General features: G+C 40.2%; 7 protein-coding genes across 7 annotated transcripts in view; 4 read left to right on the top strand and 3 right to left on the bottom strand.

Moving 5' to 3' along the window:
* Positions 1–5,044: 5,044 nt before the first annotated feature.
* On the top strand, positions 5,045–6,737 carry BCR41DRAFT_378657 (ammonium transporter AmtB-like domain-containing protein; the record flags this gene model as incomplete). The annotated part of the gene is made up of 3 exons (XM_022027174.1): positions 5,045–5,242; positions 5,340–6,444; positions 6,712–6,737. The coding sequence occupies 3 exons, from the start codon at positions 5,045–5,047 to the stop codon at positions 6,735–6,737; spliced, it is 1,329 nt and encodes a 442-aa protein (XP_021878083.1).
* Positions 6,738–7,462: 725 nt separating this feature from the next.
* BCR41DRAFT_359963 (hypothetical protein) lies at positions 7,463–8,252 on the top strand (the record flags this gene model as incomplete). Its single annotated transcript, XM_022025285.1, has 1 exon — positions 7,463–8,252. A coding segment is annotated over exon 1 (680 nt), but the record flags the coding sequence as incomplete, so codon positions are not given.
* Positions 8,253–15,705: 7,453 nt separating this feature from the next.
* Positions 15,706–16,881, bottom strand: BCR41DRAFT_359962 (hypothetical protein). The gene is made up of 2 exons (XM_022025284.1): positions 16,723–16,881; positions 15,706–16,167 (listed from the first exon to the last, which is right to left on the bottom strand). The coding sequence occupies exons 1-2, from the start codon at positions 16,799–16,801 to the stop codon at positions 15,710–15,712; spliced, it is 537 nt and encodes a 178-aa protein (XP_021878081.1). The 5' UTR covers positions 16,802–16,881; the 3' UTR covers positions 15,706–15,709.
* Positions 16,882–17,060: 179 nt separating this feature from the next.
* On the bottom strand, positions 17,061–18,062 carry BCR41DRAFT_373470 (hypothetical protein; the record flags this gene model as incomplete). The annotated part of the gene is made up of 2 exons (XM_022026782.1): positions 17,061–17,595; positions 17,716–18,062. The coding sequence occupies 2 exons, from the start codon at positions 18,060–18,062 to the stop codon at positions 17,061–17,063; spliced, it is 882 nt and encodes a 293-aa protein (XP_021878080.1).
* A 437-nt stretch (positions 18,063–18,499) lies between these two features.
* On the bottom strand, positions 18,500–20,219 carry BCR41DRAFT_359959 (hypothetical protein). Its single transcript, XM_022025283.1, has 3 exons — positions 19,750–20,219; positions 19,312–19,649; positions 18,500–19,191 (listed from the first exon to the last, which is right to left on the bottom strand). Exons 1-3 carry the CDS (start codon positions 19,996–19,998, stop codon positions 18,894–18,896), a joined length of 885 nt encoding a protein of 294 aa, XP_021878079.1. The 5' UTR covers positions 19,999–20,219; the 3' UTR covers positions 18,500–18,893.
* Positions 20,220–21,021: 802 nt separating this feature from the next.
* Positions 21,022–21,402, top strand: BCR41DRAFT_157905 (hypothetical protein). The gene has a single exon (XM_022019630.1). The coding sequence runs from the start codon at positions 21,091–21,093 to the stop codon at positions 21,346–21,348; it is 258 nt and encodes an 85-aa protein (XP_021878078.1). The 5' UTR covers positions 21,022–21,090; the 3' UTR covers positions 21,349–21,402.
* Positions 21,403–21,439: 37 nt separating this feature from the next.
* Positions 21,440–24,072, top strand: part of BCR41DRAFT_359958 (hypothetical protein) — a 3,147-nt gene continuing 514 nt past the window's right edge. The window contains exons 1-2 of the mRNA XM_022025282.1: positions 21,440–22,232; positions 22,995–24,072. The exon at positions 22,995–24,072 is cut by the window's right edge and continues 514 nt beyond it. Coding sequence (XP_021878077.1) covers positions 21,888–22,232; positions 22,995–24,072 — 1,423 coding nt within the window. The 5' untranslated portion in view covers positions 21,440–21,887. The remainder of the gene's footprint in view (positions 22,233–22,994) is intronic.

Genomic DNA, 24,072 nt, shown 5'->3' with positions numbered 1-24,072 from the left:
CAAAACGTGTTGGTATATATTGTCCTCGTCATTTGGTCATGTGCATATAGATAGATATTGTAAAAAAATATTGATTGAATGGGATTTGAGCATTGAATCGGTGGCTGATTTTGGCCACCAACTCATTTAAGATTATTTAAAATTCTGAGCCGACCAAATCAATTCAATAATTATATGTTTTTAGAATATGTTCATGACCAAATGACGAGGACAATATTTATCTCGGAATTAATCCAGTTGACGACCCCTTTGTTTCTTTTTTCCATTTGTTATATCTTCATTTTTATTGGATATCTGCCCGGTTTGGAGTGGGAATAGAAGCGGAGGATAACAGATGCACTTTGTATAATCTCTTGCCTTGTAAATTTTTTTTTTTTTTTTTTTTTTTTTTTTATTGATGATTGCTTGTTCCAGTAGGGCCTGGCGGACTGCACTATCACCATGATCCGGAAGAGTCAATTTGTTGATTCCCTGCTCGCTTGGAGGATCGGATTTCTGTTTGCATCACGGTTAGTCTCTCTAATAAACCAGAGTAACTCAGCAGTAATGTCGGGTCAGCTTGGCTGCGATAGACAGTTGGTGATACTTCAATATCTCACGTTTGATCACCAGCGTCATTAATGCGGAGTCTTATAAACCAGGTTTGTTCCAGAGAAGTGAGGACTCCATAGCGGTATCCGCTGCACCACATGTAGCCTAAAATTTGTCGCAATGGACGAACTGGCCCTGTCGATACTCGGTGTCTACTTGCGTTGTAAGCGTCACCTAGTTCGGACCCTTCATTAACAAACAACAAATAGGGTTTCTTCACTTCAATGGGGAACAAAATTACTCCTGATTCAAGAAGGCACATAAGATCAGGTTCGCCGCGGTGTATTGCCCTAATTTGTTGTATTGTGGTCTTAGGCTCAAGGACACGAACCACTCCAACATCGATGCTAAACAGTGTTGTAATCATCGACTCTGCTTCGAATCTTCTAGCTGCATAGGAATTGGGAGCCTCACATGATGGGATATCACTTAATGTCATATTCCGCACACTATCCAAAAAAACTGGACTATGTGTGTATTGAATCTGGAGCCACTAAAAAACGACGGCGTGTTGAGCGCCCAGACTCATCAAAATCTTGGTTTATGCCTAAAATCGGTGGCGGTATATATTGAACAAGTTGTCTCTCCGAAATACCTAAGATAGTTCATCATTTAACATTTCAATCAGCAAAACAAAAAGAGGAGGTCGATGTAGGTTGATTGCAGGTGGTGGTTTTGAGAAGTAATCCAGGTCAGTAATCATTAATACAAATGTTAACATGAGCTCACATTGTATTTGTTTGTAAAAATGAAAAAAATGAAATGCACTTGCAGATTGTTTCTATTCTGGATGTAGAGTCTATTGCAATATTGATAAATACCAACACAAGTTCTAGGCGCACTTGTGCTGATAATATAAAAAAAAAAAAGAGAAGGAAACTTAAGTATAAAGTAAAGGTACTAAAAGTGACCATGTAACATTCCTCTATCATTCTCTTCTTTATTCTTAAAACCAAGGCGGAGCGCTAATAATCTGATTATAGCAATTTTAAGGAAGCTAATTATGCAGAAAGGTTGACAAAAAAAAAAAAAAAATTATATTGTTACACGCAAGCAAGAAAAAGATTTTTTGGCCACTGCTAAAAAGATCCATGCAGGGTCAAAATAAGGTTAATTCTTACACCAAATTTAGAAAAACCTCTGTGGGGGGCGGAAAGGTGTTTTGCATTTTTGTAGGCAGGGAATAAAAAATGAAGAATAGTAAATGCTGCTAGATGCACTAAAAGAGTGGAGGCAAGTAAATGGTGGACTTGGTGCATCGTGATGGTATAGTTTGATATATGGTGTCTGCTGATTTTTTTCTACTGATTTTTTTCCTTCCTTTGTATGTAATAGGCGGCTGATTTCTGCTAGTAGGGAGCACAGAAAACTGGATCTGATCCGCCTATGAGTTTGTGGGAAAAAATCAGTAAAAATTAATTAGTAAAAAATCAATCACCAAAAAAATATCAGCAAACACCATTTATCAAGCCATATATCAAGCTATATCATCACGATGCACCATGTCCACCATTTACTTGCCTCCACTTTTTTAGTGCATTTAGCCCCATTCACCATTTTCATTTTTTATTTCCTGCCTACAAAAATGCAAAACACCTTTCCGCCCCCTTTTTTGCTAGAGGTATGTTATCGAATCCATACAGATATAAAAAGATCATATTGACTTTAGTATCAAGTGTCCAGTATGGTATACTCGTACTGCGTACCAAAATAACGAAAGTTTAGTATAACATACTCGTACTGCGTCTAGTATCACTTCATCAAAAAAAAAGAGCGCTCGGGACGAGGGTGAAATTAATATTAATATGCATTTATGAGATCCATCTCTGCAATGCTCCCAGAGTGCCTGAGTATTCCATATACGCATATCCGCATTCTCAGGAACCATAGAGACCAGATGGTCTGTACGACAGCCTTTGTGAAGAGGGATGGTGAGTTTGGATACTTTGCAGCTGTGGAAGGGGGATTTAGTAATGGTCGGCCACCTTTCCCAAGAGCGAAAAGGAGTGAAATGTTTTGTGTTATAATTGGATTGTTATTGGAATGAAGAGAAGTAAGAAAGCGGTGGAATGAGAATAGAGATGAAAGAAAGAAAGCTGGAAATGCAGTGATGTCGCTCACTGCGCTGCACTTATGATGGCAGAATGTTTAGGCCACTCCAATAGCTTTTTTTCTCCCAGCAAAAATAATCCTTCAAAACAACGCAATAACTTTGGCTACACTTTTTCTACTTTTCTCTTTAATAGCTCGCTTCCGGTTCTTGATAGAAAGACCCTTTGCTTTGTGCTAAAAGCATAATGTAAAAGACACTCAAAAAAGCAAAAGGGTGGGTGGCAGTTGAGTCTGGTCAGAAAGTGCTGCGCACGGAATCTTTAATTTTGGATTATCGATAAACCTTATTGATAAACTAAAAATAAAAAAACGTGGCAATTTTACGTTAACTTCGACCTCAGACTTGGTGGCGAGCCTAACCTTGATATTTATCTTCCACGAAACACCGTCCATCTTTCCATCTTTACAACCTCTTTCAAATACAGCCAACCGAGGCTTTCTGGCTGCTGTCAACGCACCCCAGACCATCAGAGTTGTCCTAACACTCTTGAAAGTGGGTGTGAGGCAATCGTGGTCCTACTTTTCCCCTACTTTACGCCAAACCCCTATTTGACAAAAATGCCCACCAACTTCAAATGATGATTCGTCAGTCCAAAATACTCGACTCCAGTCTTCCATGGAGCAGCCCATGTATTTTTTGGCGAGCTAAGATCGCTTCTTCATACGCTCTTCTTTTAAGAGTGATTTTTTTACTGCAATCCTGCTGAAAATACTCAGAGAATGCAATGCCCCCGCAGATGTTCTCTCACACACTTTATTCGGCAATTGGTTGGTGATGTCCTTAAGAGTACACTTTCTACCTCTCTTAGTATGGCGAAAGACACTTCTGAGGTCCCGTCCACTTAGCACTTTGGGCCGTCCTGAGATCGGAGCGCAAGCGGTGACACCTCTTTCTTGGTACACCTTGAAAATATTATTAACAGTGGTTCGGGGTACACCGCGTTGCAATGCGATTTCCGCAGGCTTCATACCTGAGGGGCGCATCCCAACGATGATGCCTTTATTTTCGATATCTAAATGTATCGGCATGGTGGTTTACTCAAGCTGTTTATATGTGGAAAACAGAAGAGAAAGTAATTATTTCAATATTTTATTTTTTGGCCAAAACCTTATTTTAGGTGACGGTGCATGTACCTTTACTTGTGCACACAAACAAGAAGGACGGTATCCACTTTGTATGGAATAAAGAGAATAAAAGCTTTGGTTTCCATCATCTTTTGAAGATCCAAAAACGTAGTTTTTGATATTTCCAATAGATCCTTCGGTCCAGAGCAAAGCCAGGAAAAAGGAGGATATGAATCACGCGGAAAGATAAGCATGAAATATTTTCAGCCACAAACATGTGTTTTCGCCGCCAAAAAAAAAAAAAAAAAAAAAAAAAAAAGATTAGAGAGTGGACTCCTTATTCTCCTAATTCTCCATGGCGAAGTCCAAATATTTTTTACAGGATATATTGGACATAAATTACAAAAAAAAAAAAAAAAAAAAAAAAAACTCTCCATCTCGTACGACTAGTTCTAAGAGTATAAGTTGGCGCGGATGAATAGTCGGAACAATGTTGAAGGCCTACCAGGAACAACAACAGCCTGAGGGGCAGAAAATAAATAAATAAATATGAAAATAAAAAATAAAGGCCTAGGCGTATTAAGAACACGTGGTTCTTTTACTATCATGGATAAGAAGCCATGTGTCTATGAAAAGAACGAAATTTCAATCAATGGCAATTATTATCAAACCTCCAACACTGCACCCTCTGCCCCCCAATGTCTCCCTATCTGTGGTACACAGCTGTTTAAATGCTGTGGCGCTATGCTACATGAATAACAAATTTTCATGTTTATTCTCCAAGATGACAGTCAATCCCCTGTCCATCTACGTACATTGGAAAGCAGAATACATTAACAGCGCATGGACTACGTCGTTGTTGTATTAATAAACTTTAAATGTGCTCCCTCTTTTTTTTTTTTTTTTTTTTTTTTTTCCCTAATTGTTTGTTTGGGAATGCAGCACGTATTTATCCTTCGGTCCCCGAGTACAAAGCTGCTTATTATATTGCTCATCTCAGTGCCTGCAGCATCTCTCTGCATACTGATGGCTATTCGTTTCCTCTTCCGGCTCTTGGTCCACTAAAAACAGCGTATAAATACTCCATGAGTTGATCTTTCCTTCCTTTCATCCTGCATGCATCACAGCGGTGTCTTTGGTCGTCTCTGTTCTTTGCTCTCTCTACCTACTCTCTTCCTCACCACTTCCAATCACCGAAGAGCTTATCCTCAATACCATATCCTTCACTCCACAGGCAAGGGAAAAAAAAAAGATCTTTATTGATTACTTCCCTACAATGAACTCTTCAGAAGAAGCACCCATTATTGGGTCACAGTATCAAGCTGGTGATATTGCTTGGACACTGACCTCCACCGCCTTAGTCTGGCTCATGATCCCAGGAATTGGCTACTTCTACTCTGGCATGGCCCGCAGTAAGAATGCCCTTTCTCTGATCATGCTTTCCTGCTGCTCAGTGGCAGTTGTCACTTTCCAGGTAAAAGAAGGCATATGGAGGCACTCAAAGCATTTTTTTAAATACTCCTATCCAATACATTCTTTCTCACCAATCTCCTTGATGTTGTTATTTTCAGTGGTTCCTTTTTGGATATTCATTAGCATTTAGTAAAAGTGGAAGCAAGTTCATTGGTAACTTTGAGAACGCTTTCCTTCGAGGGGTCTTGGACCAACCCTCTGTTGGGTCAGCAAAGGTCCCCGATCTTGTCTTCATGATCTTCCAATGCATGTTCGCTGCACTCACCCCTGCCTTGGCCATCGGAGCCGCTGCGGAGCGCGGCCGTATCCTGCCCACCCTTGTCTTTATTTTCCTCTGGACCACTTTCGTCTATGATTTTATTGCCTGCTGGACATGGAGTGCTAACGGTTGGAGCTTTGTTATGGGTGGACTGGATTTTGCAGGAGGCACGCCCGTTCACATCTCCTCTGGAGGTGCTGCTTTGGCCTATGCTCTCGTCCTTGGAAGACGCTCAGGTGATCACAAGGATTTCCGTCCCCATTCTATGAGTAATGTTGTGATTGGTACCTGCTTCCTCTGGTTCGGTTGGTTCGGCTTCAACGGCGGTTCTGCTCTCTCTGCCAACTTGCGTGGCGTTATGGCCTGCGTTGTGACCAATCTTGCGGCCTCTGTCGGTGGCATCACCTGGGTTCTGCTTGACTTTCGCCATGACCGGAAGCTTTCTGTTTTAGGTTTCTGTTCAGGTGCTGTCTCAGGGCTGGTCGCTATTACTCCTGGCTCTGGATATGTCTCCCCTGCCTCGAGCGTTGCTATCGGGTTCTTGGGTGCTGTTGCCTGCAACATGGCCGTACGCCTGAAACACCATCTCAAATATGATGATGCCTTTGATGTCTTTGCAGTCCATGGAGTCGGCGGGATCGTCGGCAACATCCTCACTGGTATTTTTGCTCAAAGCTGGGTGGCTGCCTTGGATGGTGCCACTGTCATCTCAGGGGGCTGGCTCGATGGTAATTGGATTCAAATTGCTTATCAGATTGCAGATTCTTGTGCAGGCCTTGGCTGGTCCTTCAGTGTAACCTACTTGATCTTAATCATCATGAATAAGGTTCCAGGTTTGACTTTGCGTGTAAAGGCTGATCATGAACACCGCGGCCTAGATCTTGCAGAACTCGGGGAGATGGCCTACGGCCACTTGGATGAAAAGAAGGCGCCTTCGCTCAACGGTGCTGACCATTCTATGGAGATTGGGCATGCTGAAACGCATAGCTCAAGCAGTGTGAATGAGGTCAAGCTCGGCAGCGTCTCAACGCTGGGACGCACTAACACCCAAGCGTAGAATCTTGCCTAACCATCCTCCTCAGCTTCCTTGCTATGATACCAGAAAAAAAAAATCTATAGATCCTTAGCCCAATACCTTCCAATGTAATAGTGCCTTCCTCTATAAAAAAAAAAAAAAAAAAAAAAAAATTAATATGAAAATAATATATAAGATTGCTCAGCAAGTATTTGTGAATAAAGCTGCGTATATTAAAAAATAAGGGAAGTAGTATTTGCTAGTAACTAAAAGTGTCATGAGTCCATGATACGGATCAAAAGTGGAATTCTTTTTTATGCTTCCTCATATGTCTGTATGTACAATTTTTTATAATTATCCTTCGTCGAATAGTCGATCTGCATGAGTATTAGCGAAAATGATTAATTTTCCTTTAGGAACAGTTCTATCCCACAAAAACATGTCTCCGAAGACATCGCTTGATAATAGACGTTCGTAGAGGTACATTTGGTCGGATAAAGGAGAAACCCACGCGTAGGAGAAACATTTTCGATCAAATTGCACGTTCCAGGATTCCTCAATTGGTTTTAGAAGGCCGTAAAAGTCTAGAAGATCACAGAGGCCCTCCAAAGTGTCTTCAGATTCGACGTGGATTGCTAGTGATGATGACACTCCATTGTAGTTAAGCTCGCAGAGGATATTATAAGTGAAAAAAAGAGAAGAAGCGATGTCATCGTCCATTTTGAAGACAGAATAGAGTGGCGAATGACAGACTGCCATTGGTTTTTTCTCCCTTTATATAAGAAAACGATATTTACTTAAATTTTATAAATATGAATAATTTAAAATACAATGTATTCAAACAATCTTCACTCGATATATTTGGCCCTTTTTTGTTTATTACCGTTTCTGTGACGTAAAAGAGAGTAGAGTCTGTTGAGTGTTTTATTTAAATTACACAGTGTTCGTAGTGATCACAACAATCTCCCTCACCATCTCCTTCATTACAATCTGCCTCATCACAATCTCCCTCACAAGCATTTCTCTTTCATAATGGATATTGACAAGATCACTACAGGGATTGACGAGTCCGCTCCAGAGTCTTGCACTTACGACGACTGCAAAAAAAATTTGGATCTTGCATTTGTTCGAAGTGATGAGCAGCACATCTTCAATGTCACACCTCAATTGAGAGATCATTATAATCGGCATCATAATGACAGTAACCCAGTCGATTTGATCTACGAAATCAACAATGTCAATCGCAAATTCTTAATTTACCGGGGAAGTAAGGATGCGAGGGAGTTCTCTTGTCTTTGTGGGAGACTTATTCAGGACCGTAATTCAGTTCGAAGGCATTTCAAAAATTGTGCACATTTGTCATTCTTGGCGCCACTTCTTGCACTAGACCCAGACCCCATCATTTTCCCTTATCAATCCATCCCGCCACCTCCAGAAATACCTAAAACAAACAAGGGCAAGCAAAATAAACAATATCTGGACTTTATGACGTTTTCATTGAGAAAAGTTGCATGCGAGCTGCTTGACCAACGAGAGAAGACCAAGGAACAAGTAAATAGAATGCTCCATCTGGAGGAAAAAATCACCCGCCTTTCTGATCAGCTTCATCAACAAGAAAAGATTAAAAGCGACATGCATGATAAAATAGAATCACTGGAGCAGTTTTTAATAGAAAAGATTGATTTAGTAACACAATTATTAAAAAAAACTGATTAGAATAAAGCTTGACAAATAAAACCATAATCAATTAAATTCCATTATTTAAAAAAAAATGAGTTGAAATGCACTGGCAAGAGACTAATCGACTTTTATTTTATCCTATATATCCTAATATTCCTATATATTAAAACGAAAGGGTGTCTGCACGTGCCGAAATGTGACTGCCATGAAGGCAAAGTGACTGCTACAGAGAGTGGCTTTGGCCCCAATATGGCTCCCTGGGTGGAAATAAAGAGGTATCTTATTTGTAAATGAAAAGAGAAAATAAAGGGTAGTGCTCTCTTCATTGCAAATGTCGACACCAAAAAATTTTTGCTCAAAAAAATTTGACCTCTACTCTGAGTACGGTATACCATACACACTATTAAAGGTCATGTCAACAATATACGATGCGAGAGTATATACATATTATGGGCCTGAACTCTTGGCGTACTTTACCACTCTACACCTTCTTCTATCACATTCCTTGCTTTCACACACTTTACCTTCACATATCTTTCACTCTTCATTTGAAAAGAAAAAAAAAAGATATGTTCCATACGTTCATCTGTCAGACCTTCGCCACCTGCCAAATGGGTCATCAAAGCATGGCAAGTCCGGTGAGACGGAGGTTTGAAGAGAGCTTACAAGGAGGAGAACAGGTGAAGGAATATGACTGGGCTTATAGGCCAATCGGCTCTGCCCTGCTTGCATTGCTTGAATAGGAGATGGAAAAAGGGGAAGAAAGGAAAAATGAGGTAGAAAGGTTTAAGACTGCAGCCGAACTTCGATGTAGTGCTTGCTTGACGTAGGTTGCTCTTGCAGCAAGGATGTGTTTGTCCTATTCTAAGGATAGCCAGGCTCAAGTCCTTGGTCTAACGGCACTCACTCCACCGAGTTGATCTCCAGCAGCCGTCCCGCATACCTCCACATGAACAACTGTTCGCTCTCTTTCAATCCCACAATCTCCCTCACAAAAAGAGGACAAGGGACCTACGTACCATACTGAGGCATTGTCTATAATAGAGGTAGCTAAATAGCCAAGTAATGATCATAAAAGAGTACCTCCTACACTACAAAAGTAATGCTTGAAAGCCTATCTAAAACTATGGGAATGATAATTTACATTACGTAGTTCTTCTGCGAGGAACAATCTAGTGTAACAATTAAATTCTAGCATTTTCGCTTGCATACCCGCCAATGCTAAAATGCTTAACTTTATTTTTGTTATTGCATTAGGTGAGGAGAATATCGGTTTATTTCCGAAGGGACTACATCTATATAATTCACGTTTATCCACTGTTCTCTACTTTTGCCACTATTACATTTATTTTTATTTTATTTTATTTTTGGATTTTATTATCTATACTAGTTAAAGATCCCTCTCAATGCTACGCCTCATGGCATGTAGCCTGTGCAGCAGCGACAGACATGGCAAGAGACTATGCCCTCAGAATGTAAGGAATGTGGTAAGGCCTTCTTATCTTTTTGTTTTTATGTTTTTGGAATATATAAACATTAATAATATTTTCCCAACTGATAAAGACAGAACGATTTTTCCCAATCGCCTCGCTCCCCCTTCCATTCCACGTCTGTATGTGGGTGCAGTCGTCCAGGCCATGTGCGCAGCTCATACCCAAATAATTAAGAATGAGTGATTTCGGTATTTAACAATCGTAGAAAACTTTTTTTTTTATTTTATTTTATTTTATTTTTGACATGGTAGTGGTTGGTGCATGCTGAGCTTAAGCTTATATACCTTCTATAACTTGAATAACGCTGCCAGCAACGATGTGCAGAATGTTGGGTCAATTCGAAGGCAAAGGTTCCTATTTTATATTCATTAGATTTTGTCATTCTTTTTTTAACCCTCCATCATTATTACTTACCTGCAGGGCGAGCACCGTCAACCAGCTCCTACAGTGTATAAATGCAGTATCTGCAGTTGCCTAGGAGTAGATATAGACCATGCTCAAGTAATAAAGGGTGAGTTTGATTTTCAACGGTTGGATTTTTTCGTCTCAGCAATAGACTATTAATCCTTAGCTTTTTCCTTTTTACTGCTTGCTTTAATAGCGTTGTTAGTAACTCAGTGCAAAATGGCGCTAGGCCTGTGTGCACACGAAGTATTGTTTTGGAGATGGTGGAGATGAAAATGAAAGACCCGTGCAAAGACAAGGGTGTGCTACTTTTTGTTCGGTTTTTTATTGGCTTATTATACTGTATTATACATTGCGTGTACTTAATCTTACACAATTACCATTTACCATTTACCATTGACCTTCAGAATACACGAGCGTAAAGGTGATCCTTCTGTTGAGGATGCTCCTTCTACCGAAGATAATTCCTCTGTCGAAGACAACTTTCTACCACCCGCTAGAAAAAGGTTTCACCAAGATTTCGTTTTGGGTTCCAATATTATGCAATATAGGTACCGGTCAGTTGCCATTATTGCGGTGCCTTCATGTTTATTGAAGAATGTGTGTGCAACGCAGTAGTAAAAGCCGGCCAGAATTTCCTTTATGCTGTGGGAGAGGTCAAGTGGATATTCCTCCACTTAGCCTTGGTTTAACTTCTTGATGGGCAGAGCCGCAAGGTAAGTTATTCCGTTAACAAATATAAGCATATAACTGCGCTCTTTCGTTCACGTCCATGGAAGTGAACCTTGATAAAGACCTTGCGAACAACCTATATGGAGTGTACAGGCTTCGTACCATTGGAAGGGTTAGTACTCTGATTGATCCTATGACGCCAACTGAAGGCGCTGCCTCTCTGTTCCTGCAGGCTCATGCTCACATTCATGACCCTGCTCAGCAAGCAAGACTCCGTAATAACCATTTCGGGGATTCCTTGATGAAGGCCTGTTGCAGTAACCACAGCAGCTCCTTGAACTACACTACCCGATAGCCCATACGCTCAAAGATGTCAGAGAATGTGCGCACGAGGATATCATGCGGCTGAAGGTCGTCATCCGTGCTGGGCCTCAGCATGAGGGGAGAGGGCAAAGGCGAATGCAGTACAGGCCCTCTCATCAACTGGAATCGTGCTATTGATGGCTGGCGCCAGTAGTAAGGTTTCTCAGCAAGGCATCATAATTGAAAGCAGAGCCAGTGGTTTGAAAAAAACCAGTGAGGTTCATCAAGCTGAAGGCGGATGCATATATCGGTACAATGAGTGCAATTGAGCTAAATTTCAGACCTGAGCTATAGTTGCGGAACATTGTCTCCAAGGAATGGTTTGTAAATAAGCATCCTCTCATTTACTACCGTATCTTCTAGATATTCTTCCTTATTTTGTATTTTATTTTTTGTTTATTTTACTGCTGTATACAATTTACCGGATTTTGCTTTATTGTATTTCTATATAGTTTGTAGTTTTTTAAAATGGTAAAAAAGATCCCGGTCAATAAAAATGTTATAGATGGTAACGCTTTATTTTGTCTTCATAAAATTTCTAACGAGGCAAGAGTCGGCCGTGGCGAAGCCACGGTCTCCGGCTCGTTATCATTATTACAGCAAGCCATTCTCTTCCAGATATCCGTCCGTTTTATTGTTCACTCGCTTCATAATCTCATTACAGTTGCCGATAAATAGTTGGCTCTCCATATTGTCAGAGAGGCTGACTCAAGAAAGCGGCATTGATGGATGATGCACTACATTAATGGAATCATCAATCATATTGGTTAGAAAAAATGCTGTCAAGGCGGAGGAGAGATAGGTAGAAAGAGAGGAGCCTGGACAAAAACAGTTCAGTATGAAGTGAGGAAGAACTGAGTACGCCAGTAGGGGCGAATGCTTGAGGAACGCTACTCACCTTTTATGTTAGTCATGGGCATAAAGTGGAAAGAGGGTAAAAGAAAAAAGGACTTTTTGCCCACTCGCAAATAAAGGGCGATGGGATGTGTGATAGGTGGTTTTTGGGCTCGCTCAGAGAAGGGGGAAAGTAAGAGGAAGTGATACGCGGTAGGCTGAAAATGAGTATTTCAAGTATCCCCTACTATGTATATAAAATAAACAGCTCGAGAACAATGTAGCCCTGACTGTTGCTTGTACGGGCTTGCAAATCTTGAATATGGTGTATCATCCCTACTCCCATTCGTAAGTATTTTATATTTTCCCTACTTTGACCTTGATGTTCGCTCCCCGCTTCCTCATGTCTTTTTTTTTGTATGCTTGATAAGGCATCAAGGAATAAGGAAAATAAATTTGGATCACTTTTGCCACTACCCTTGTGATCGGTTTTGCTTTAGGACGTACAAAAAGCAAAGTACCTCAAATACTCGCAACTCCCTTCGTCCATACATTCACCCTTATTGAAATCCTCAGCCCTATGCCCTCATTGTTCTTATTTTACGTGGACTGTGGACTATAAAACAAGCTCGCTTTGGCTAAAGGTATGACAGAAAAAATTGTTTGATCAGTGATGGCAAGTCTGGATAATCGAGAAAGAGAATATTTCAAATGATGAAATCATGAACGCAATTTGTGAAATGACATTGAAAGACCCTTTTTGTTTGTATTTAAAAAGATCTCCTTTTTTTTTTCATCTCTCTTTTTTCTTATTATTTTTATTCATTACCAAACCTACCCATCATATCCGCTCCTTCTTCACTCTTCACTCAATAGTTTATGCACCTGTTCAAGGTATGTATACAGCTTCTCCAACTGGGCTGCTCCCCTCGTCAATAAGCCTCTAAATCTAAAACTACAATACTTTATTGCATATTATATATATATATATATATATATATTAGTGACACTGTAAAAAAGCAAAAGCGGCAAAAGTTGCGATGTCATACAGGTGAACCGAAAGTCTTGATGGCTCTTCTCTTGTGGGACAAACAGCCCTGCATTTAAAGAAGAAAAGGTAAAAACAACAACAAAAAAAAAAAAAAAAAGAAAAAAAAGAAAGAAAGAAATACCCAAAGAAGAAAAAGAAAGTGATAAGCAGAAGAAAGAAAAGAAAACAGACACTTCAGAATGCTAACTATATACAAATTTTATTCCTTTTGGCTGAAAAAAACAAAAAAAAATCGATCAAATACAGCAGCTAACAAATTGAAATCCATAAAAGGCACCGTATTGTGGTCTTCGAGGGGGGGAACCCTAGAGAGACACAAGTGGTTCATAAAAGCCCGAGTGAATTCCTAAAGGAATATCGAGAGTTGCGGGGCTGTAATTGCCTCGAAAGGATCGAGTTCCTTGTACTCTCAGCCGGGCCTGGTTCAACCCCGAGCCCCTCTCTCAATGCTCTTCAATATTCACGGCCTCACACTCATCATATTCCATTTCTCGACTCCCCTATTCCAGGAGAATGGGACAACAAAAGAGGGGGCGGTAGACGAGATCGTTAATCTCGGGCTTGCACTCCAAATATGCAAATCTCATCCGCCCAGGGCTTACTGACAAGGATCCTGGTTGACATGTCCATTTTTCCAAGGTTTTGGGCCAGTCGCTGTCTTATGGCCGAATGCGCTCTCATCCAAAAAGCGAGGCTCCCATGATATCTTATTGTCTAACTCACCACTACTAGTAAAAACACACACGCACATAAGGATGTTAGACAACAAGCAGTACGATATTTCGGAAAGGCGACTAAACTTGTAATAGAAACCCACTTACGGCATACCACGTAGATCAGGCCGAGCAAAGGGCCTGTCGAACATTCCTATTACCCCCATGCGCTGACGAACACCGTCACAGATAAGGGTGCTGTCAATGTATAATTTTCCAGCCAATGCAATGCAGGGCCTGAGAGATAATCTTGAGTATCAAGTGCTTTTCTTTAGCTGTCCGTGTAGGGTACGGACCAACGCACTGAGATCTCTTAAGAAATCCGACAAATATAACTGTTGGGTTATCAGGATCCGGATATAGTACTGCTTACAGTTTGGTTCGCAAGTCAGTCATTAACAGCCTTGGATTATTACACCATATGTAGGTGGATAGAAGGACCGTACCTATCTCCGTTGCAAAGGGGTTAGTCCTCCATCACTGAGCTCTGAGCGAGACTACGAGTAACTTTGGATGATACTACTGTGGATCTCTCTCTCTCTCTCTCTCTGCTAGCAGATCTTTTGGGCGAATACTTTGATCCCAAATGTAACTCATAGCCTTATTATTTTATTTTATTTTATTTTATTTTTAAAAATAAAAATACAACTCTCAAATGGCAACCATTTTTAATTTAATATGGAGATTGACTTTGTAACATACCTTTAGCAAAAAAAAAAAAAAAAAAAAAAAAAAAAAAAAAACGTCGAGAAGGAGGTAAAAAACAATTAAGGGAGACGCTTGATGTTTTGTTTATCTTTAGGCTGGGGATAGAAGGAGTGGAAGGTAATAGATGTGCAGAGAAGTGGAGGCAATTAAAAAGGTGAACATGGTAGCACATCGTGATGATACAGCTTGATACATGTTCAGTACAAAGTTTCCTACTGATTGATTTTATACTATTGGTTTTTATTTGTTATTGTTTTTTTTTTTTTTTTTTTTTTTCTTGACATACAAATAAAAAATGTACAATAGAGTAAGGCTGGAACACCGACAATGCTTTCTACATAGGAAGAGTACAAAGAACTGGATCTGACCTGCCTACATATAAATGAATTGATGAAAGCTAAATGAGCAAATTTGCCCGTTTTTTCGGTCCAAGGGGATAAAGCCTAGTGATGAGATCCAAATAAGTATATACCAAGGTCTTTCAAACAAGCCTTCTACCCGCCATGAATACCTTGGCCTTTGTGCCACTGGCTCGTGCTCGTGTTCTTTACCAACTTTTTTTTTGGGCTCATGAACACTTTTTAAAAGAAAGACGTTAACTATATCATAGATCAGCAACTGCCATTAAAAAGAAAAGAAGCATCTCCCATGGCACAGACCATGTCTCAATACCCTATAGCCCATCTCTCTCAACACTCACAGCGTCGAAATATTCTACATGTACAACACCTTTCAATTTAATCATGCACATGTATAAATCAATGGGTGAAGAAGCCAAGCCTAGTTAAATCATAGAGGTCATGGATGTCCCATGCCATGACAACAATGCTTGGCACACAGTCACGAAATCTTCACGACTTTGCTTTGTGCGTGACCATTCCAGCAATAACCGAAATGGGAAATGGGTATGATCTCTCGGGGGATCAAAATATGTGTTCAAGTGGGAAAAAAAAAAAAAAAAAAAAAAAAAAAAAAGTTGATCCCCAGCTCCAACTTCATTCTCTGACTTCCCCTCCTAGTCCTTCAACTTAAGATTTGTAGGGGGAATGCTGTTAATTTGTTTAGAAAAGAATGAAAAGGAGGTTGGGGGGCAACAGCATTAGTGATTTATACTATTTAATAAATATTTTTATTAAATGGTGATTCATTTTCTAAAACGGCCAGGGGATTGATCTTCCCAATGTTGATGATGGAGGGAATGAAGGGAAAAAGGATTGTGCCAATTGAGCAGTTAAAGTTAAACAAAAAAAAAAAAAAAAAAAAAAAAAAAAGGCTTTAATAATCTGAAGGTTCATCATCATATTCCTCATCATCCTCTCCTCCCGGAGGTGCTGGAATCTCTACAAAATCACCATCCTCCTCGTCTACGTCTACATCTACATCTACATCTACGTCTCCATCCTTTTCTTCCTCATGTGTCTGCTCTTCTGTTTCCTTCTCATCCTCCTTTTTAGTCGGCGATGAAATCTCGGTTTCATGAGTGACATCTTTATGTTTTTGATTCTTTGAGACAACAGGGATGGATGGTTGTGGTTGTGGTTGTGGTTGTCCTTGTCCTTGGCCTGGGGTTGGTGCTGGTGCTGATACTGATGTTGGTGTTGGTGTAGTTGTTGGTATGCACATACGATAACATTCGTCATAAGACGTGACACATCCGCTCATGCTAATCGAATTTAATAAGCATTCGTCCTCTGTAGTGAGACATTGGTCGAGACAATCTTTTTGCTCTTGTGCTACATTATTACCATTAGGCGTAAAAAAAAAAAAAAAAAAGAAAAGAGAGAGGAATGTTAATAAATAAATGGTGTTCGGGATATTCCAAAAATAAGACAGATGATGGCGTAAAAAAACAAAACAAAATGGCGTAGTTCACACACGCACACACATCCACACATCCACTGCCACTGCCACCATCTCATCACATCACTGCTCTGCCCTGCTCTGCTCTGCTCTGCTCTCAAAACAGTCTCCCACGCTCAATGTTGACCAGTTTCTAACTGAAGACTACTTTTGTTGACATTTGCGCACATGTTGATCGTTATTCATATTGTATAACCCTTTCTCGTCTCCCTTTCCCCCCCTCCTGTATTTTTCTGCATTGGACTTTATCCTCATTAGCGGTTATAGGAAATGTTGACGTTGATTTAAAAAAAAAAAAAAAAAAAAAAAAAAAAAAAAAAAAAGCGGGAAAGAAGGGGGCGATAGGAGGGAGGAGTGATAGAACTCTTTCTTTTTTTTTTTTTTTTTTAAAAAAAATAAAAAAAAAAAAAAAAAAAAAAAATGCTTACTCTCTTCTGGAACAGGCGCAGCGGATGCCAACAAAGCAAACAGCAAGCACAATGTAACGGTGTATGTGGTATAACGCATTTTTCAAATTCTATAAAGTCGTATGGGGTGAAGTTCAATGAGTAATGAGTAATGAGTAATGAGGAAAGAATGTTGAATAGCCCCAAGACCAGTACAAAAAGAAGCTGTGTCATTTGATCGTGACTTGCACGTGATGATTTACATTTTTTTTATTTTATAAATTATGCATTATGAATAATAAAAATAATAATAATAAGATATTAATGTTAATATTTATATATATATATATATATATATTTTTTTTTTTTTTTTTTTTTTTTTACAACATGGCAACTGCAACAGCCATGGCAGTAGCGGCAACGCCACCCAACGAAAAGTTCACAAGGCTGTTGGCAGAGCTGTCCTTGTTATCCTTGGTATCATCCTTGGTATTGTCCTTGGAATCTTTGGAATCCTTCGAATCCTTAGAACCGGTCTTGAATGCATCGATATCTCCACCAAGGGTGACCTTGCAGTTGGCCTTGTATTGGTATTGCAGGTCAGTGTTCAATTTGGCACTGTCGAGTGTCTGTCTAAAGTTGAGGTTATAGGGAGAAGGGCTCTTGGTGTAGTGTTTTGAGAAGATGTTGGCCACCTCTTGATTGCAGGGTGTGCAGAGGGACTTTGCATCCGTACCCTTGGGTGAGATCATGGGGGTCACATATTGCAAGTAACCGTACAAATCATCTTGGTTCGGGTTATCATCAGGGAGTTGTTTACGGGCAATCATGGCATCGATTGTTTCGATCACACAAGTCTTCTTTGTGCTTGGTTCCTGGAGACAAACGGCCTCACGTTGGGCAGGAGACACATACCTGATGGGAACACAAAATGAAAAATTGCAATTTAATAACTCTATATCTTTCAAATCAATCAAATCTGGGGAGAGAGGCAAAAAAAAAAAAAAAAATGAGCCAAGAGAGTCAAGGGCTTACCAGAAATACATGGTGACACCAAGAGTGTCCTGGTTATCTGCAACCATGTCAGCAGCGCAATGGGTCTGGAAATCCTTGTAAACACCAGCATACTGTTCAGGTGTGCAAGCAGGGGTGGCACAGTAGTCATCCAAAGCCTTTTGAAGCTTGGGAGTATCATGATCATGAGGACTAGTCAATGCAGGGAAACCCAAGGCAGAGTAGACTCGGCACTTGAACAATGGGTTGGTGGGGGTGCCAATATCTCTGAGGAAAGCATCGCAACCAGCAGAGAGAGCAGCCTCTGAGGTTGAGAAGATGGCACTGGCGCCAAGAGTAACCAAGGTGATGGCAGTGAGAAGCTTCATTGTGGAGAGATTAGACAAAAGTTTAAGAGGAAGGGAGAGGAAGGTATGAACAAGTCGAGAATGGGTTATGAGTGAGAGATTAGTTGTTGATGAGAGTAAAGAAGAAAGAAAGAAAGAGAAGAGAGAGAGAGAGAGAGGACAAGGGAAGTTATAGTAAAAAAAGAAAAAGAAAAAGAAAAAGAGAGAGAGGAAAAGGGAAAGGAATGGTTGGCTGTCTGGTTGAGCTGTAAGGTTTGAGAGCTTACCCAAACTATTCATAAATTGCTCTTCAACTCCATTTCTTTATTCCGTCCCGTTATTTATACCTCCCCACACCTCCTTTCCCAATAAAAAAAAAAAAATAAAAAAAAAAACAAAATTTCCTTTGCTTATGCATTACAACCATCGCTTTACTTGCTGATCTCTTTTTTATCCAAGCAATCTAGCTATCTTCAGTACTCTGTAAAAAGTAAAACAAAAACCCTGTCCGTGGCATGGGAACTCTGGAATAATATCCGCGATCAATAATCTCTTTTCCTGTTCTGTTTGTCTGTCCGTCTGTCTATCTGACATTCTTTCTTCCTTTTTCTTTCAGCCTGCTGCTCTCGCTCGGGGTCAGGAACGGTAACTGAAAATCTATGAACTGTTGTGAATTATAATGTGAAAATGTGTTTAATGCTTGTGTAACTCTTATTATATTTTTAATATTATGATTTTCCTTAGGTGTGGTTTGGTATATATATATCTTATATATTATATAGCATGGTTAGCATGGTATGGGTCATTTTTAAACTTCAGACTGGATTAGATAGTTAGATAGTCTGACAAACAGTCTTTTCCGGACAGCCCTCACTAGACTACCTCCTGCTTATCTCCTCCGATCTGAACTTCCTCAAACGGCTCTTCAACTTCTTGCTTCTGGTCACAAATCTCTTCATCAGTCACTCGAGTCTGTTTCTTCCCTAACGAATCCGTTCCATCACATGCTGCTACTTTTGCCTCTCTGCTCCTTGTCAACCTGTCACGGCCCTGATGGATATACTTTTGTAAGACAAAGAGAAGTGCAAAGCCAATGAGAAGTGCAATATACCATGCAGCTGCCATAGCACCATTGCTCCAATCCAAGAAACTATACAGCCATAGCCCCCGCCTTTATATCACAAGATGAAAGAAAAAGAAAAAGAAAGAGTGAGCGGAGATGCAATCTGTCGATCTTTTTTTTTTCATTTATCAAAAAATACAGGGAGCCATATTTATAGCTTTGACATACACTGCAAAATAGACCCAAGCCAGGAACATGTACAGGATAATCATGCTAATAGGTCCCAAGATGTATACCCAGGGCAGTTCCATTCGATTGAAGATCATTTCGATCAGGATACAGGCAAAATCAACGCCATGGTGAGAGTAGTCTACATATTCGTTGAGTGTATCCATTGTGTTATTTGGATCGAAAAGCAAGCTCCAGTAGATGGCAGGCACAACAATGTGAAAGACAACGACGGACGCATAGAGTAAACCCAGAGCAGAGGTCAGTAGCCAGTGTTGAGATGTTAATGAGCGCAAGTCACGATGTCGGTTAAAGCTGTATGAGTGATACGTTACTGTCTAGAAGGGGTAAGAATAAAGAGAAAAGAGGGCTTGTTAAGGATAAATGCAAGTGATGGTGGTATGAAAAAGTGTATGGATGTGTAGCGTATGTAGATACCAGATAGTATGCTGTGAGCCCGATATTACTGAGGTTAGTGAAAGTGGTGAAGACCATGTAAAAGACCTCATCACGAGCAGAGACATAGAGGGTTGCGATAAAGACAGCTGAGAGGTGCAGACTGACAAAGAGACGGATGAGAAATAGGGCGTTTGCGCTGACGAGATTGGAGGAGATGATTCGAGTAAGATCGAGTCTGTCATATCGTAGGAACGTCCTCAGTTTTGATGGTTGCTGTGCAGGAGTCATTGTTGATGATCAACGGAGAGGTTGCAGCGAAACGTGTATTAAAGTTGAGGGGAAAGCTTCTTGCTGCTTAAATGGCGCTTTATTCTCTCCTGCGACTTGCTCAACAGCAAGTGATCAATTAGGAAACAAAAAAGAATGAGAGAGAGAGAGAGAGAGAGAGAGAGAGAGAGGGAGAGAAGGAGGAGAGAGAAACAAAGGAAAGAAAAGAAAAGAAAAGAAAAGAAAAGGAAAGAAAAGGAAAGGAAAGGAAAGGAAAAGAGGGAAGAGAGGTAAAGAAAAGTGGTCCACTTTCCTTTAAAAAAAAAGTTTACAAAGTTTAAAGCCCAGTTGGACAAAAGGTTATTTTACCCTTTTGGACTGCTGCCATGTTTTACTTTAATTCTTGTATTTGTATTTGCTCCCAATTAAACTCGCAAAAAAAAATATTACCAAGCACATCAGAATGTCAAGGTTCGGATGAATGAGCAACATTGGGATGTGCAATGAATAAAAGAAAACCCGAAGTCGAGACAAGGGAAATGAGGCGGTGTTATTAAAATGAGCAGAAGGCAGGGTGTCATGCGCCCATTGCCATGCATATTGATATTGACCTGTTTCATTAAACTTTTTATTTTTATTTCCGATGTATGTCTTACTGGATTTGGAAATGCAAGGACTCTTTTTTTTTTTTTTTTTTTTTTTTTTCTTTTAACCTTTCGTATCCATTTTTTAGTGGAAAAGAAGAGAGAGAAGAGAGAGAAGAGAGAGAGAGAAACGGGAGAATTCTTTAATCGTCTCATTGTCATTGTCATTGCCATTGCCATTGGTACCACCGACAATCATTCGTGGTGCAAGGTTTACATGTAAAATTAAAATGAACACAAAGTGGGAAAGAGCAGAATGAGAGCAAATAAATAAAATGATATCCAATATTAAACACGTGTCTGCCAATTAAAAAAAAAAAAAAAAAAAAAAAAAAAAAAGTCTCACACGTCACTTTCCCTCTCACCCTCCTTTACAGCAATGGACCATGGATAGAGATCATTCCCAATCACTGCTTTTGATTATTATTACTTTTTGTTTTTTCTTTTTTCTCCACTTGGTTGTGGATACATGCTCTTTTTTTATTTATTTATTTTTGAAGCAAGAACCTGTTTGTGCGACTTTGCTTGTTTTTTGTTTTTTTTAAATGCTTTCCTCGACAAGAAGGCGTTTTTCTATCCCACTCCAAAGGGGAGCCAGGAACAACAACAGAACAGTGTATATACATGCGCGAATGTATTATATTTCCAATACATGCAGATATACAAACACACTTTAATTGACAACCGCAATCGCAAATGTGCCCCTCCGCATAAGAAGAGCCATTGAATTTGTGAAGATGTCTGTCTGCTCAGCTCAGTAGTCTCTTTTTTCCCTCCTTCTCCCTTTTCTTCATTTTTTTTTTTTTTTTTTTTTTTTTCTTTGACTCTGTGAATGTCATTCTTTTAATGCTGCCATCTCCATTCTCAAATCATTCTGCATTCCATCTTCTTGATCTGAATGAATGACACCATATTTATAATTTTGTTCTATTTCTGTGATTATTACTATTTTTCATTTTGTATATTTTCTACGATTAATTTGACTGTTTCATTCCTTTGCAGCACCTTCGTGGTCTTCCATTCTCTTCCTTGGCCTAAACGCATTTGACAGACTGATTTCTCTTTCTACGTTGATCAACTTTTCGCCCTCTCTGGGCTAACAAAATACCACTTCTATTCCTCCTGCTCCTCCACACTCTTCTTCAAAATATATACCCCCTTTCCTCCCTTGTAGACTTTGATATCTTCAGACGAATTCGCCTCTGTATCAACAAAGTCGGCACCTCATTATAATCGACATCTCTTCCTCTCCAATCTTTTCCGATAATGTCCTCAAAGCCTTTCCTTTTCCTCCTCCTTGTCCTCGCCTCTTTCATATCTAATGCAGGACTTCTGGCAGTAGTTGACGCTGCTTTGGCCGTGACCACAAACTCTTCCAGGACAGTCAACTTTCGCACATGGGATCCATTCCAAGGTCAATCCGATGAATACTCAATCCCCGGAATCCTACTCATGGGTTCTGTCCAGCCAGATTGTACAATACGTGTCAATCCCGCGGCTGGTCCTACCGGGAAATCCATCTTGGCAGCTGTTGATCCACAGTATCCTGTTGTTGACTCGATCATAGCCATAAGTTACGATTGGCTCGAAGACTGTGCAACCTATGATGATGTAAGTCTCCATTGTGGTTTCCTTCTCCACCCTTTTTCCTTTTCTCGTGGGATTGATCATCTTCTTTGCACTACAACGTGTTTATTTGGCCATTGTTTGATCGGTAATACATGTACTATTTCTCATGTCATCCACCCTTGTAACCAATTATTAAAAAAAGGGGGGGGATTGTGTTTGTGTTCTACAAACCGTTGCACAAATCAGAAAAGGCATGGAACACAAAGAGATCTTGAATTGAAATCTTGCATTTTTTTTTTTTTTTTTTTTTTTTTGGTTTTTATAACCTAATCTGTTTGAGCAATAGGCGGGTCCAGATTCATGGTATTTATTTTTTCCTTTTCTTTTTTGGTTCACATTATCCAATTTTTTTTTTTTTTTTTTTTCTTCTTCTTCAAAGTGAACGATGATTGAAAAAGAAAAGTATACCCAACGGCTAAAATATATAAAGGTCAATTTGGAGGCGGACAGTGAAATGGCGGTCAACAAAAAAAAAAAAAAAAAAAAATTGACATTTATATTAATGTAAAATCAAAACCAGAACGGCTCCTGGACGTGAAAAAAAAAAAAATTAGCTTATGGGCCGAAGAATGTTTGGACAGTATTTCGAATGATCCTTTTTAGCTAGATTCGTATTTTTAAAAAACGCCTTTTCTTCCTTGGGGGCACGTCCCCAATTGTCAAAGTTTACATGCTCTGAAGATTGAGCTCATTGACTAAACTCTCTGCAACTTTTTTTTTTTTTTTTTTTTTTTTACCCACTAGATCTTCGATAACCTTAGCTCGCTCAATGCTCAATTGCAATCAATGACCCTGCCCGAGGTTGGAGCTGTTATCATGCATGGAGACGCTAAAAGCACTGAAGATTTTGGTGCTCCCTTCATCCAGCTCGCTAATGCCAAGCATTGGAACAAAGATGTCCGCCTGAATATTTCCTTTATTGGCTCAGACACTTTTTTACAACTCGAGTCCTTCGTTGCTGAGAACAATCATGCTCTCTTGGCCACCGTAGAACAAGATCCTGGTCCATGGAATAGGATGTGGAACAGTGTCGGGTTCCAAATTGTCATCCGAGGACTGGACGTGATTACCGGTGTGATCTTTATCTATGGTCTCTGGGTCCTTGCGTATATCATCAAGGGCAAGCAGGATCAACAGCATTCCCGTCGATTCTCCATCCTCCTCCCTGGTTGTTTCTATCTACCGCTCTCGATCGCCTTTGCACCCTACAAGGTCACTGTTCCCTGGCGCAATGCTGTCTATTATCTCTCACTGCTGTTCCCTTTCATCTCTTTGGGATTGCAAATGGTCATGTGGGGGAAACTGGTTTACCGAATTGATCGTAGAAAGGCAAACAAGATCGTTTCTTATTTTGCCTATGTCACCATTTTCGTTCCCGTGATCTCATCCTTCCTGGATGGCATCGGTTGGTTGATCCCCTCGGCTCCCTTGATCCGAATGATTGGCGAGCGAGGCTTCTCCTACGTCACACCGGCTGTTATCCTAGTCCAGGCCATTCTCATCTTTTACTTTGCAATCATGTTCTTCAAGTCCCTGAAGGGCATTGCAGTCTCGCACACCACTCGAACGGCCTTGATCAAGATCACGGTGCTTAACCTGGCCATGGTCTCTTTCTTTGTCCTGATGCTCCTTTCAAGAATTGTCTCTCTCTTGGGGCTAAACATGAAAAGTCGATCCGCCTATATCACCGAGCTGGTTATTTTCAGATTCTCTTTCCTGTTCTTCTACGCGGCCTGTTTCTGCACGCTCTCGATGCGTCAGCCTACAGGATCGTCTATGGATTCCAAAGACGGATCAGGATACCACAATGGTTCGGGTGATA

Source organism: Lobosporangium transversale (assembly GCF_002105155.1).
Source record: "Lobosporangium transversale strain NRRL 3116 chromosome Unknown BCR41scaffold_40, whole genome shotgun sequence".
Taxonomy (NCBI): Eukaryota; Fungi; Mortierellomycota; class Mortierellomycetes; order Mortierellales; family Mortierellaceae; genus Lobosporangium; species Lobosporangium transversale.
The sequence above is the reverse complement of the archived record's forward strand: the minus strand, read 5'-3'. Positions and strand labels throughout refer to the sequence as shown.

Excerpts from the sequence above, each read along its gene's own strand:
- BCR41DRAFT_359962 (XM_022025284.1), bottom strand. The coding sequence starts at position 16,801 with ATGCGTTATACCACATACACCGTTACATTGTGCTTGCTGTTTGCTTTG. Across the intron at positions 16,168-16,722 it reads TGCGCCTGTTCCAGAAGAGA|CACAAGAGCAAAAAGATTGT; the intron begins GTAAGCATTTTT and ends GTAATAATGTAG.
- BCR41DRAFT_157905 (XM_022019630.1), top strand. The coding sequence starts at position 21,091 with ATGCTCTTTTTTTATTTATTTATTTTTGAAGCAAGAACCTGTTTGTGC.
- BCR41DRAFT_359959 (XM_022025283.1), bottom strand. The coding sequence starts at position 19,998 with ATGACTCCTGCACAGCAACCATCAAAACTGAGGACGTTCCTACGATAT. Across the intron at positions 19,650-19,749 it reads GGCTCACAGCATACTATCTG|ACAGTAACGTATCACTCATA; the intron begins GTATCTACATAC and ends TACCCCTTCTAG. Across the intron at positions 19,192-19,311 it reads GCTTGGGTCTATTTTGCAGT|GCGGGGGCTATGGCTGTATA; the intron begins GTATGTCAAAGC and ends TGTGATATAAAG.